Below are 15,373 nucleotides of genomic sequence, written 5' to 3' on the forward strand. Positions count from 1 at the left end.
TTTTTTTTATTTTTTTCACATTTTTTTTAAACTTTTTTTAAAAACTTTTGCCATTCTTCAATATAGATAGTATAGATCGGATAGTACGTCCGAGGTCAGAACCCCCGCTTTGATGCGGGCTCCAGCGGTGAGCCCGCATCAAAGCCGGGACATGTCAGCTGTTTTGAACAGCTGACATGTGCCCGCAATAGCGGCGGGTGGAATCGTGATTCACCAGCCGCTATTAACTAGTTAGGTGCCGCTGTTAAATGCTGACAGCGGCATTTAACTACCGCTTCCGGCCATCTGGCCGGAAATGAGTGCATCTCTGACCCCCGTCACGTGATCGGATGCGTTGGCATGACAACCAGAGGTCTATTGAAGACCTCTATGGTTGTTGATGCCAGCTTGCTGTGAGCGCCACCCTGTGGTTGGTGCTCATAGCAAGCCTGTAATTCAGCTACATAGGAGCGATCTATGCATCGCTCCTATGTAGCAGAGCTGATCGAGTTGTGCCAGCTTCTAGCCTCCCATGGAGTAAAAAAAAAAAAAAGTTTAAAAAAAATATGATAAAAAATATAAAAGTTTAAATCACCCCCCTTTCGCCCCATTCAAAATAAAACAATAAAAAAATCAAACCTACACATATTTGGTATCGCTGCATTCAGAATCGCCCGATCTATCAATAAAAAAAAAAGGATTAACCCAATTGCTAAACGGCGTAGCGAGAAAACAATTCGAAAAGCCAGAATTACTTTTTTGTGGTCACAGTGACATTGCATTAAAATGCAATAATGGGCAATAAAAAGAATGTATCTGAACCAATATGGTATCATTAAAAACGTCAGCTCGGCACGCAAAAAAAGATGCCCTCACCCGACCCGAGATCACAAAAAATGGAGACGCTAGCTACGGGTATCGGAAAATTGTGCAATAGTTTTGTTTTTTTTTGCAAAGTTTGGAATTTTTTTTTTCCACTTAGATACTAAAGAACCTAGACATGTTTGGTGTCTATAAACTCGTACTGACCTGGAGAATCATAATGACAGGTCAATTTTAGCATTTAGTGAATCTAGCAAAAAGGCCAAACAAAATACAAGAATTTTTTTCCGTTTTCTAGTACATGATGTCACGGCGCTGCCCTGCCTGCCACTCTGCCCCTCGCTCCCTCCTTTCTCCGCTTGCCGGCATTCTTACCTGCTTCGGCGCGCTCCTCCTGCAGGTGCACGTTCTTCCTTCTCCTCTTCATGATTCACCACAGCTTCTGGGATTCCACCAGCTGCGCGTGCGCACCTCGCACTTCAGCTCTCTCTGCGCACTCGCACTTCCTCTTTTGATATACAGGTGCACCACTTCTCCTCTTTGACCCTGGAGGACCCTGACCCGAAAGTCCTTCTGCGTCCTATGTATTTAAGGTAACCCTTCCTCTGCCTTCTTGCCTGATTGTCATTTGTGCTACTAATGACCCAGGTCCTCTTTTGTCCCTGTGCGGTCCGTCCTGTGTCTGTGCTCAGTCCGGTTCGCCTAGTGTGTCTGTCATTTTCAAGTCTTCCTTGTTTCTCCGTTCTAGTCCAGTCGGTCCTGTGTCTCCTCCATGTCCACGTTCCGCCTCTGTCTCGCCCAGCCATCCCTGTGTCTGCGTCATTTTCAGTTTTTGTCTCGATTCTTTCCAGTCCACACCAGTCCATCCAACGTCTTTTCTCGCTCGGTCAGACCTACGCTCTCCCTCTCTCTTTTGAACCTCCTATTTCCTGTCCGCAGGTGCCAGCTTCTGCGGCAATAGTCTCCCTTGGGCCTGCCTCTAACGCTCCTTGTATTGGGGGTGGTCTACCTGGCTAGCTCACCCTTGGGAGGTTTGTTGTCGCGGATCTGCGGGTTCACTCTAGGAGTTCCAAAACCTTACAGTAAAATCACACATGACATGCAAAAAACAATGATGTCGTTAAAAATTACAACTTGTCCTGCAAAAAATAAGCCCTCACATGGCCATATGGGCTGAAAAATAAATAAGTTTTGGCTCTTCGAAAAACGAAAATGAAAAAAAATAAAATACCCAGCGTCCTAAAGGGGTTATTGAGCACAAAGATGAACTTTGTTACATTGTAGCCATTTGGTAAATTCAAAAAAGAGTGAAAAATGTAAAGGGTTCTGAATACTTTCCATACCCACTGTATATTCCGCCCTGCCCTTCCAGAGTTCCCTATAGACAGATGGAGAAAGAATAGTATGACAAATTGTTTGGCCTTATTTACCAGACCTAAAAAAAAAAGATTCAGTTGTAAATTTTCTCTCCTTGTCTCTACAACCTTCCCAAAGAGGAAATGTATAACTTTTTAGAACTAAGGAAATATATTAGGTGGAAATTCTCTCCATTTCTCTTCCACAAGTGATCATATCTCTTCTGGAAAATCTCTTAAAAAATACTATTTGGAACTTCAAAAGTCTGGATGCTCTCCTTCAATAGTGACATACAGTAACTATTGAAAAATAAAAACACATGGTTAAGTGGGAAGAAGATATGAATATGTTTTTCACCTGAGTCATGGAAAGAAGCAATTGAAATAACATACAGATCAAATGTAAATGCAAATCATTAAAATCTTTTCTCATTTGTTCTATACACCTGTCATATTAAAGAGGATTTTTGAGGATGGATCGCTCTTTTCCTGGAGGAAGTGTACTCAAAAAGCTAACATGTTACATAGTTTCTGGTCCTGTCCTAAAATTATTGACCTGTGGAAAGTAGAACGGTAGCTAATTTATTGAGCAATATTAGCAACTCTGTAGCTCAAATCTCTCCTCAAATAGTTTTTGTTCTTGCTTGATTCAAATCGACTCCCCCCTAAAATTAAACATCTCTCAATCCATTTATTTCCTGTACCAAAAATACTTATAGCATCTAGGTGGAAATCAATAGATGTTCCCCTCCATTCCAGAAATAATGGAAGAATGTCTGCCCGTATTTTTTTTTTGAGCATTCTTACATGCTAAGAAATAATTCTTTAAAAAATTGTAAGAGCAGTGAGACTATGGAACTCTCTGCCGTATGATGTTGTAATGAGGGATTCATTACTAACATTTAAGAGGGGACTGGATGCCTTTCTTGAAAAGTATAATGTTATAGGTTATATTTACTAGATTCCTTCATAGGGCGTTGATCCAAGGAACTAGTCTGATTGCCGTATGTGGAGTCGGGAAGGAATTTTTTTCCCCAATGTGGAGTTTACTGTTTGCCACATGGGTTTTTTTTTGCCTCCCTTTTGCATCAAAGCCTCCAATAGGACACTGCTTTGCAAGTACCATCATTTTTACTATAAAGCAAAAACATAGCGCACGCTGCACTTTTACTTTAAAGTGATGGCCAACCAAACAGACCTCATTATACTCAGTGGGTTCCATCTAGCAACTCTTGTATCTATCATAGGACGAACCTATTTCTATGGGGAGTTCCGGTTTGCTGTTCCATTATAGGAGCAGAAATACAGAACTCCAAATTCTGGTGTGAACCTTGGGAAACCTGTTCTTTGGATTGCCTTCCAGAACAATGATGTAAGCCCAGACCTGAATATACTTTCTGCATGGGACCATGGCTTCACTGGACATGGAGTGGTGGTGACTATCCTTGATGATGGAATTGAAAAAGATCATCCTGACCTGGAAGAAAATTTTGTAAGATACTTTTGCATACATTACCATTTACATTCCGTTTAAGATTATTGAGGTCGAGCAAGATTTGGAAATTAGAAGAAAAATAGAAAAAAAATAATTTATATATATATATATATATATATATATATATATATATATATATATATATATATATATATATTTTTTTTTTTATTTATTTAATTCCACATGTGTTGATTTATAGTTTTGATGCCTTCAGTGTGAATTTACAATTTTCATAGTCATGAAAATACATAAAAATCTTTAAATGAGAAGTTGTGTCCAAACTTTTGGTCTGCACCGTATATATATATATATATATATATATATATATATATATATATATATATATATATATATATATATATATATATGTGTATATATATATATATGTATATGTGTATATATATATATATATATGTATATGTGTATATATATATATATATCATATTTTATAGGTTGATTAGTTGATTAGTATCATTATTGTGAAAAAATGTGCTGGACATAAAATCGCACCTGTTTATTATTTAAAAGGCTTAGATATACAAAAAGTCAAGAGTTTATTCACAGAATGCTGCCTATTATACCAATATTTTATTTACCTTAAGGATCTGAATAATGTGTGAACTGTATAAAAAATATAAAAAAGTCAGTAGGCCAATGCAAGATAGCATAAGTTTTACTGATGTTATAAAATACAAAAACAAGCATGAGATATTTCTCACGTTGCTTATAGATAATATGGTCCAGCATTAATTCCCTCCAGGGTGTGGTTCACTTTGTAAAATGAGACCTGTAAGGCCTCTTTCACACTTCAGTTTCTGGCGTCAGTCAAAATCCGTCGTTGCGACAAAGCAACGGATCGGTCAAAAATAGTGAAAAACTGAAACAGATCCAGTTTTTCAACGGATCCGTATAGCGGATCCGTCGAAAAACTGGATCCGTTGTATCTGTCGCATCCATTTTTTCATCTGTTTCTTCCGTTTTTTCAACGGATCGTTTTTTCATATTTCCAAATGGGAGGCTCCCAAACGTGATTGGCTACTGCAAAATAATGGAAACCTATATATTGAGTGTTTTAACACCCCATCTTTGAGAGCTTGTAGAGCAAGTGGCAGAAATGGAAGGAGTTCTAGCAAATATTGTGACCATCTATCCATCAGGCAGGTTGCTGGCAGGCTTCTTGCTTGTATGCTTCTTGCTGGCACATTGAGGAATGAAGCCACATGGCAGGTTTATATAGTTTTGGGGCTGTCTGGCCACTTGGCTACTAAATACAGATTTGGAGCTTTCTCAGTGTGAAAAAACGTAATCCATCGCTGGATTCCGTCATTTGATGGACAGCGACGGATCCTGCGCCCATAGTCTTCCATTCTAGCCAGCAACGGACGCCACTGGATCCGTCGCTGTCCAACTTTTGAACGCAGCCAAAAACGTTACTTTGTCCATCCTTTCCAGGCGATAAACAAATTCCGACTGATGCAGTGCACGACGGACGAAATGTGAGACCATCCGTCATAATCCGTCGCTAATACAAGTCTATGAGAAAAAGACGGATCCAGCAGGCAAATTCACTGGATCCTTTTTTTTCACAAAACGACAGATGTTGACTGAAACAGAAAGACTGAAGTGTGAAAGAGTCCTTAGTCTCACATGTGTCTGGAGATGTGCAGATCTCCTGGTTTGAGTGTGTTTGCTAAAGGACTAAAGGCCCCGTCTCACATAGCGATTTACCAACGATCACGACCAGCGATACCACCTGGCCGTGATCGTTGGTAAGTCGCTGTGTGGTCGCTGGGGAGCTGTCACACAGACAGCTCTCTCCAGCGACCAACGATCAGGGGAACGACTTCGGCATCGTTGAAACTGTCTTCAACGATGCCGAAGTCCCCCTGCAGCACCCGGGTAACCAGGGTAAACATCGGGTTACTAAGTGCAGGGCCGCGCTTAGTAACCCGATGTTTACCCTGGTTACCAAAAAAAACAAACACTACATACTCGCCTTTCGGTGTCCCTTGCCGTCTGCTTCCTGCTCTGACTGAGCCGCCGTACAGTGAGAGCAGATCACAGCAGTGACGTCACCGCTGCGCTCTCACTGTACGGCGGCTCAGTCAGAGCAGGAAGCAGACGGCAAGGGACACCGAAAGGCGAGTATGTACTGGTTTTTTTTTTTTGGTAACCAGGGTAAACATCGGGTTACTAAGCGCGGCCCTGCGCTTAGTAACCCGATGTTTACCCTGGTTACCAGTGAAGACATCGCTGGATCGGTGTCACACACACCGATTCAGCGATGTCAGCGGGGCCTCAACGACCAAAAAAAGGTCCAGGCCATTCCGACACGACCAGCGATCTCACAGCAGGGGCCTGGTCGCTGGTACGTGTCACACATAGCGAGATCGCTACTGAGGTCGCTGTTGCGTCACAAAACTTGTGACTCAGCAGCGATCTCGCTAGCGATCTCGCTATGTGAGACGGGGCCTTATGAATCTGGACTGTAAGCAAGGCGGGCGAACCCGCACTACTGCATGGACTTTTTGCTTTGTTTTACTTTGACTGAAAAGGGCTGTAATTTGAATTTCATATGATGTGGTTTATGTGGACTGCGATAAACCAGCCGGACTTTTAAATGGAAATGGTTCCTGTTTTATCTTATATTGCTCCCAAGTGAGTAGCATTGTTACAACTAACATTGTAAAAGACGTTTCCGGGTCACACACAGATTGTAGTGTGATCCTTAGAGTCTGAAACTCCATCAGGTGGCTCAAGAGAGGAGTGGAGCTGTGCTGGATACAGAAGAAGACTGCGATCGATGAAGATATGATCACACAGACATTACACTACACTAACATTTACACAGAATTGGGAAAAAATAACAGAGCACTTCTTTAATATTTGCAGAAAAATCTCCTTTTATTTTATAAGCAAATGAGACTGTTTGGTGGACCATTGGTATGACCTATGCTTTAGTGCAGTGTTATGCCCTCCTGTTTCTATATCAAAGCCAGACTTTTGTCTTCATTGACAGCGCATCGTTGGTAAAAGTGTTGTAAAAGTGAGTGCTGTCGTCTTGCAAGTCTTCTGTTGGGCACTGACTGGCTGCAGGCTTGTTCTGATGCTTTGTTCTTGTCTGTCTTTAGCTGCCACTTGAATGGCTTCAGTGAAGAGAGGGGGGTGTTGAATGAGCAGACCGCATGCACATGTCACAAGGCACTCTACATTTAAACCGTTTTTTTGCTATTCCTCCGGGGTTTCAAGTGGCGACTACAGGCACTCGGGAATCTGGTGTCAGTACAATCCCAGAGCCACAAAGTGCACACCCACAATGACACTTGCGTCACTTGCTCTGGTTTTAGACCGTTAACACTCTTACTAGTAAGCGCTGTCAATCAAGTCAAGGGATTGGCTATCATATGCAAATATAAGGTCATAATGCGGGTGCATCAAGGTATAAGCCGCACCAAGGGTGGTTTGAAGCACTATAATTTGTATAATAAAAAGTAGATTTTCCAGCAAATAATAACCCCTTAACAACCGCTGATACGCATTTTAACGGTGGTAGTTAAGAGTACTTAAACCACAGCGCCGTTAATTAACGGCTCTGTGGAAAAAGTGTATGGTGCCCCCTAGAGTTGGATTTTCTCGGGGTCTCACCTGCCGGTGGTAGCCGAGATCCCAGAGAACATAATAGGGGTCGTTTTTTACCGACCCCGGTTTTGCAAAAGCCGGTAATAAACCGTTTACCGGCGACCGCGAAAAAAGAAAAAGTCTGATGTGCCATTTAATTTCTTTCTCCTGTGATGTGATCGCACATCAGAGGAGAAAGAAATAGGGTCCCCAATCCCCACCCGGTACCTCCCAGTGCTCCTTGGCCCTCCTGCCCCCCCCCAAGGGCGCCACCATCTTTTCCCAGAAAAAAAGGCGGGCGCATGCGTAGTGCGCCTGCCGAGATCTGCCTTCCAGTACCTGGCAGATCTCGGGGTCTCGGCTGCCGGGGGTACCAAGACCCCAGAAAACATAATTCGGGTTGGATTTCACCGACCTCGGTTTTGTGATCGCTGCTACTAACCATGTAGCGGCGGCCTCAAGAAAAAAAAAAAGTCAGATGTGCCATTTAATTTCTCACTCCTCTGATGTGATCACACATCAGAGGGGAGAGAAATAGGGTCCCCGATTCCCCCCCGTACCTCCCAGTCCTCCTCGGCCCTCTTGCTTCCTCCAGTGGGCGTCGCCATCTTCATCAGGGAAAAAAATGCATGTGTAGTGTGCCCTCCGAGATCTGCTATGATCAAAATAAAACAAATAGTAAATAAACCCCCCCTTGTCACCCCCTAAGTTAGGAAAAAATAATAAAATAAAGAAAATGTATTTATTTCCAATTCCTATTACAGTTAGAGTTGGGTTAGGGTTGGGGCTAAAATTAGGGTTAGGATTAGGGTAAGGCTTCTTTTATACTTACCGAGGTTTTGCGGTCCCAATAGATTTCTATGGGGCCACAATAATTCCACGGAGCGCCTGCTCGATATTTTTCATGACTTACAGACACGGCCCCCATTGTAATTCAATGAGGCCGCAAAAACAACGGAAATTTGTTTTGCGGTGCACCATGACTTCTGGTTTTGCAGACCGCCGTTTTTTTTCCAATACTTTTGCCATGGTATTGCAAACCTGAAAAAATGGTGAACCGTAAGTTTTTTGTGGTCTGTTATTGCGGCAGACCGTAAAAATTGCGGCAATACAGCCCGCAAGAAAGGCCCGCAATAACGGGCTGCAAAAAACCCAGTAAGTGTAAAAGAAGCCTTAGGTTTCGGATTAGATTTGTGATCAGGATCAGGATGATGGTTATGGTTGGGATTAGGGTTAGGGGTGTGTTGGGGTTAGGGTTGAATTTAGAATTGGGGGTTTCCACTGTTTAGGTACATCAGGGGGTCTCCAAACGCGACATGGCTCCCCCATTAATTCCAGCCAATTTTGCATTGAAAAAGTCAAATGGTGCTCACTCCCTTCTGAGCTCTGCCGTGCACCCAAACAGTGGTTTACCTCCACATATGAGGCTTCAGAGTACTCAGGACAAATTGGACAACAACTTTTGGGGTCCATTTTCTCCTGCTACCCTTGGGAAAGTTAAAAAAAAAATTGGGGGCAAAAAAAATCATTTTTGAAGGAAAAAAATATTTTTTTATTTTCACAGCTGCGTTATAAACTTCTGTGAAGCACTTGGGCATTCAAAGTGCTCATGACATATCTAGATAAGCTACTTGGGGGGTCTAGTTTCCAAAATGGGGTCACTTGTGGGGGGTTGCTACTGTTTAGGAGCAGGGGCTCTGCAAATGCAACATGACGCCCACAGACCATTCCATCAAAGTATGCATTTTAAAACGTCACTACTAGAGATGAGCCAATTTCAAATTCGAGCTGTTTTGGGCGGTGTTCGAGTCGTTCGACGAACCCGAACAATTTGCTTAAAATTCGGCTGTTCGAGTTTCTGTTCGATAACTGTTCATTCACCAAAAGCCTAGCTTGATTTGCACATTAAGGGTATGTGTCCACGTTCAGGATTGCATCAGGATTTGGTCAGGATTTTTCATCAGTTTTTGTAAGCCAAAACCAGGAGTGGAACAATTAGAGGAAAAGTATAACAGAAACATATGCACCACTTCTGTATTTATCACCCACTCCTGGTTTTGGCTTACAAATACTGATGAAAAATCCTGACCAAATCCTGATGCAATCCTGAACGTGGACACATACCCTTAAACTGTTTATCATTGTTAATGGACTGTTTCAGTGTATAGCGGGGGATAGATCTGTGCTGAAATAACGCCGATCTCCTTTTTTTTTTTTTTCCCGCATTTACAGTGGGGTGGTGCAGTCTCTCAGCCTATCAGCAGTGCACACACACAGCAATGTGCATGTGATGCACACAAGCAAGGGCATGTCATTGGCTGTGTATGTCACATGTCCTTGCCCTATAAGAACCAGCCATTTGCCCCGTCGCCACCATTTCCTCACTGCTGCAGCTTAGTGATAGACGGCACCGCTGCTGCTGTGGGCGCTATACAGACTAAGAGTGTTTTTTTGGAGCGAATTGTCAGAGAGATAGGTTTAGGGAGTCGGGACTAGTTGTAATATCAGCCCTTTTCAGGGTAGGTTACAGCAGTTCATAGCACTCTTTGTTAGGCAAGTCTGAGCCAGTGCTGTGCAAGTGTTAGTCACAGCATTTGGTGTAATCTAGCTCAGCCAATCCTTTTGGGCTAGTAGCATTGTCTGATAGTCATCTGAGTAGCCCGCCTGTGAAGCTAGCTGCACCGCCTGTGTATTTCAATTTTTACTGCGTCTAACCCAGTAAATCGTTTTGGGGTTTTGGGCTTAGTAGCAGTGTCTGCACGTCAGCAGAGTAGCCCACCTGTGTAGCTAACTACACCGCCTGTGTATCTCTATTTTCACTGCGTCTAATCCAGTTAATAGTTTTGGGGCTAGGAGCAGTGTCTGTACGTCAGCAGAGTAGCCCGCCTGTGAAACAAACTATACTGCCTGTGTATCTCAATTTTTACTGCATCTAATCCAGTTAATAGTTTTGAGCCTAGGAGCAGTGTCTGCACTGTCCGACGAGCCCTGGTGCAATACGTTATGACGTATAGCCTGGGCCAACGAGCTCAAGAGGTGGGGCAAATCACGCTGCAGGAGTGGTCTCAGATCAGGGACCTATGCACCCTTCTGCACAGTTTTGAAATAGCAACGAAGATGTTTAGTGCTGACGATGCCATTATCAGCATGACCATTCCGGTGATTTACATGCTGGAGCACACCTTACACAGTGTTCGGAGTCAGGTGGTGGAACAAGAGGAGGAGCAGGGACAGGAGGAGTCGTATGCGGAAGGGATCATATCTCCAAGGTCAAGAAGGTTGGCAGCACCAAGGCGGCTGGCATTGGAGGCTGGAGGAGAGGGATTACCGAGGGCGCATGGTAGCAGCCAAACTGTTGAGGAAGGTGTAGGAGGCGAGGAAGAAGTGGAGGATGAACTGGCGCTGGGCATGGAAGACTCATCAGATGAGGAAGACCTTGATCAAATTTCTGTTGTGCGAGGTTGGGGGGAGAGGGCAGAGGAAGGAAGCATGATTCTCACCTCGCCACCACCAAGACAACAAGGACTTGGTCTTCCTGGATGCGTAAGACACATGAGTGCCTTCTTGCTGCACTACCTGCAACATGACCCTCGGATTGTCAGAATCCGAAGTAATGCCGACTACTGGGTTGCCACACCCTTAGATCCCCGGTACAAAAGCAAATTTGGCGAAATAACTCCTGCCATAGAAAGGGATTCACGCATGCAGGAGAATCAGCAGAGACTGTTACAGAATCTAACATCTGCTTTTCCACAAAACACTAGTGGTGCACATAGTCAATCTCTGAGTTCTAACTTGCCAACCGTGGGACTATCGAGCCATCACTCTAACCGTAACAGTAACATCGTATCTGGTGGTAACAGCAATTATTTCCAATCGTTTCAAGATTTTTTTAGACCATCCTTTGCAAGGCCACAGGAGACAAGAAGTCTGACGCACAGCCACCGCCTAGAGAGGATGGTACAAGAGTATCTCCAAGTTAACATCAATGCCATGACTGTGGAACTGGACCCTTGCTCATTTTGGGCTTCCAATCTTGAAAAATGGCCTGAGCTTGCCACTCATGCCTTGGAGATCTTGTCATGCCCTGCAGCCAGCGTTGTCTCCGAACGTGTGTTCAGCGCTGCTGGTGGTGTGCTGACAGATAAGCGCACGCGGCTGTCCGGTGACAATGTAGACAGGCTATCGTTCATCAAGATGAACAAATCCTGGATCCGCAAGGACTTTTCTACCCCTGTGTCATCTTGGGGAGACTAAAAGCTTGATGATTTTTGAAAATCACCTCACCAACCGTTTTAAAAAAGTCAGGCGAAATTGATGCCACTTAAGTGGTGTCTGTGGCCGAATTTTTTTAAAAAATGGAGACTCTTTATTGAGTCCCCTTGCTGTGTTTTACATGACGATGCCATCGTCAATTCCAGGTGGGTGGGGTCATCTGCAGAGTTGTTTACTCATACTATGGCCTGGGATTCAGAGGTCTGCTCCAAAGCTTCAGTGTCTGCTAGTCAGCAGAGTAGCCCAGCCACCCACCGCCTGTTTACCTAAGTACTATTTTGTAACCGCATCTAGCCCGGGAAATCCTTTTGGGCCTAGTAGAATTTGGTGCTACTCAGCAGCATACCCCACCCGTGAAGCAAGCTACACTGCCTGTTTACCGAAGTACTATTTTTTAACGGCATCTAGCCCAGGAAATCCTTTTGGGCCTAGTAGAATTTGGTGCTACTCAGCAGAGTACCGCACCCATGAAGCAAGCTACACCGCCTTCTTTCTTTCTCAATCTAACTCCTCGGCTCCGGGGTGTTCACTCTCCCTCCAGCTCTCTCCTTCTCACAGGTGGACTACCGCGTGTTTTCACACTGTGGTGAATCTTTTGGGCCCAGGCATAAGAAGTCGTCGAGGTAATGGATAATATGTGCCGCCTTGCAAACGTCCATGATGACACATTCGAGGAAGCAACTAAACGCCTCAAATAGTGAGCAGGATATGGAGCACCCCATGGGCAAATAGCGATCTATGTAGTATGCTCCTTCACAGAAGCAGCCCAATGGGAGGACACTATTCGGAGGCACAGGTAGTAACCGGAACGCCCCCTCAATGTCTGTTTTAGCCATTAGGGTGCCCCTTACCAACGTCTTGACCCGCCTGATTGCCTCGTCAAAGGAGGTACAGTACATAGTACTGTACTTGGTTCCGCGTCGATGTTGTCGTTTTCTGACCTGCCCCTTGGATATGACAAATGGTGGATTAGTCTGAATGTATTGGGTTAATTTTTTGGCACTACTCCCAACGGGGGTACCACTACGTCTTCTAAGGAAAGTGTTCTGAATGGACCCGCCGCCACTCTACCTGAAGATATTTATTTTTTTATTTTTTTTTGTCAAGACATCTGGGTGTTGGTAGAGTGAGTTTAGATTTTTACTCCAGCCTTTCTTGATTTTAGAAGGGCATGACATGCCTATATCTGTGTCTCCTTCTACTTTTACTCCTCCACCTCTTTTCTTTTCGCATGACTATATGTAGTTGTGACTTTTCCATGTGTTTGTTGTGTCTTCTGAGCAGTTTGTCAGCTTTTGGACACCTTTCAAAGTGTTTTCTATGTGTTTTCCATGTGTTTGTATGTGTTTGTGTTTGCCTGCCATTGGTTTCAATGGGGTTCGACGAACAGTTCGTCGAACACGTCCCTGTTCGACGAACCGAACCCGAACACTAGGGAGGTGGCTCATCTCTAGTCACTACTTTCCTTCCGAGCCCCGTTGTGTGCCCAAACAGTGGTCCCCCCACATATGGGGTATCTGTGTACTCAGGACAAACTGGACAACAACTTTTGGGGTTCTTGTGAAAGTCAAAGATTGCTGGCTAAAAATTATTTTTGAGGGGAAAAAAAAAAGATTTTTTATTTTCACGGCTCTACGTTATTAACTTCTGTGAAGCACTTGGGGGTTCAAAGTGCTCACCACACATCTAGATAAGTTCATTAAGGGGTATAGTTTCTAGTCTAGTGTCAAACACTGACGGTGGCATCCCCCATTCAAAATAAAACAATACAAAAAATCAAACATACACATATTTGGTATCGCCGTTTTCATAATCACCCGATCTATCAATAAAAAAGATTAACCTGATCGCTAAATGGTAGCGAGAAAAAAAGTCAAAACTCCAGAGTTACTTTTTTATTCAGTCGCCCATGACAGCACCAACGAGAGAGGGGATCCGCCCTTCAGGAACAGGAAACCTACAGATACAGTATGGCGGCACCTCTCCCATGCATCAGTTGGTTTCCTGTTCCTGAAGAGGAAGGGGTTCCTACAGATACCTGGAGGATTCTTCAGGATCCCAGGCTCAACCAGTCTGTTTTAGGTAGTGTGGGTCCCCTACCTTGGCCGGTGTGGCATCCCTGGAAGTGCCACAGTGGGTCCGGGGAGGATTCCACGTCTGTGAGTGGAGCAGATGGAGCGGTGTCTGGAGGATTCCGTCTCCGGAGGGCCAGCACCAGAATGTAAGTATCCTCCCTGATGGATCCATCGGTTTCTGACTTGCGCTCGCTGGCGTGCTGTGGCATTTCCGGGTCTGGCGGCGTCGGGACAGGCTGGGTGATGGGGCGGGCTGGGGGCTTGGCTGGTGACATCTCTAGGCGGTCCCCTCGTGTGACCCTGCGGCCTCGTTGGTGGTCGTGCTGGTAACGCATCGAGGGCGGGGCCTGCAAGTCGGGTGCCGGACAGCTTTATTCTCCCCGTATATCACTGGGTCGCGTGTGCGCTGTTCGCTGGGCTGGGAGTTAGGAGGCGTGTTGGGTCCGGAGGGGGGCGGTACCCCCTGGCCAGAGGCCTGCTGACCCGGATATCCAGGGGGAGGTGACATAAAGGTCTTGGACGCCTGCAAACAGTGCTTCTGAGCCATTACCAGGATGGACGTGGCAGAAGCTTCCTTGGAGCAGCAGGAGTTGCAGCAACCGATAGCAGAGCAGCATGCTTCTGTGAGGCCACGTATAAAGGCCCGAGAAACAGGTAGTAGCCGGGCAAAGGTCTGTCCAGCCACAGGAGTTCCTCCAGGGTGGAGGAATCAGCAGCATCGGCAGAGAAATGTCCCCCTCGTGATCTGGTACCTACTGAACTGCAACACGGGTTAGAGATCTTCGTGAAAGTAAACTCGGTGATGCAGACTTCCCATTATTTTTTTCTGTACTTCTAGGGAAGAAGTGTTCTGGGAAATCGAGACACAGGGAGTGTGCCCTTTGCAGATGTCCCCTGCCAGACACTTACCCAAAAAGGTTATGTTAGCCTTTTGTACGGCAGACAGTAGGGTGTTATGATCTGGTGACCTTGGAGCCGCATGAAACTTTCTCTGGAGTGGGTGGAACCTGTACTGACCGCAATCCTGAACTAACACCGCAACTAGAAGTAGCCGTGGGGTGTGCCTAACATACCCTAGACACCTCGACACTGCCAGAGGACTAAATACCCCTATAGATGGAAATAGGAATGCTACCTTGCCTCAGAGCAGACCCCCAAAGGATAGGCAGCCCCCCACGAATAATGACTGTGAGTAGGAGAAGAATAAACACACGCAGGTAGAAAACAGGATTTAGCAATAGAGGCCACTCTAGCTAAATAGGAAAGGATAGGACAGATTACTAGGCGGTTAGTATTAAAACCCTTCCAAAAATATCCACAGCATATAATACAAAAAGTTCCACAATCTAACTAAAGACATGGAATGTATATCTGCCACTCCAGAGAATCCAACAAGACTGAGAAAATACTGACATAATTTAAGCTGGACAAGAAAACACAAAGAATAGCACTGAATTGTGAAGCACATAGCATGTGTGCCACAGGAAAAAAAAAACAGACACTTATCTTTGCTGATTTGGCAGAAAGGCAGGAGGAACCAAGCAGAGGTCCAACACCTCCCAACAACAATTGACAACTGGCAAGGACTAATGAATCTTGCACGCCTAAATACCCCAGTCAGAACTGCAATCAGCAGATACACCTGACCAGGACTGCAACTCAGGGGCAACTGCATTACCACCTACAACCACCGGAGGGAGCCCAAAAGCAGAATTCACAACAGTAGGGTACAAAAAGGGGGAAGGTTAGCCTTT

At 44.8% G+C, this 15,373-nt stretch overlaps 1 protein-coding gene across 3 annotated transcripts in view; it reads left to right on the top strand.

Moving 5' to 3' along the window:
- Positions 1–15,373, top strand: part of LOC143764782 (proprotein convertase subtilisin/kexin type 4-like) — a 353,321-nt gene that overhangs the window by 212,207 nt on the left and 125,741 nt on the right. For 2 of the 3 annotated variants that reach the window (XM_077250736.1, XM_077250738.1), the window contains exon 4: positions 3,520–3,648. The exons of the other annotated variant lie outside the window; for it this stretch is intronic. In XM_077250736.1, the coding sequence (XP_077106851.1) occupies positions 3,520–3,648 (129 nt within the window). The remainder of the gene's footprint in view (positions 1–3,519; positions 3,649–15,373) is intronic. 3 annotated transcript variants of the gene reach the window in all.

Source organism: Ranitomeya variabilis, chromosome 4 (assembly GCF_051348905.1).
Source record: "Ranitomeya variabilis isolate aRanVar5 chromosome 4, aRanVar5.hap1, whole genome shotgun sequence".
Classification (NCBI taxonomy): domain Eukaryota; kingdom Metazoa; phylum Chordata; class Amphibia; order Anura; family Dendrobatidae; genus Ranitomeya; species Ranitomeya variabilis.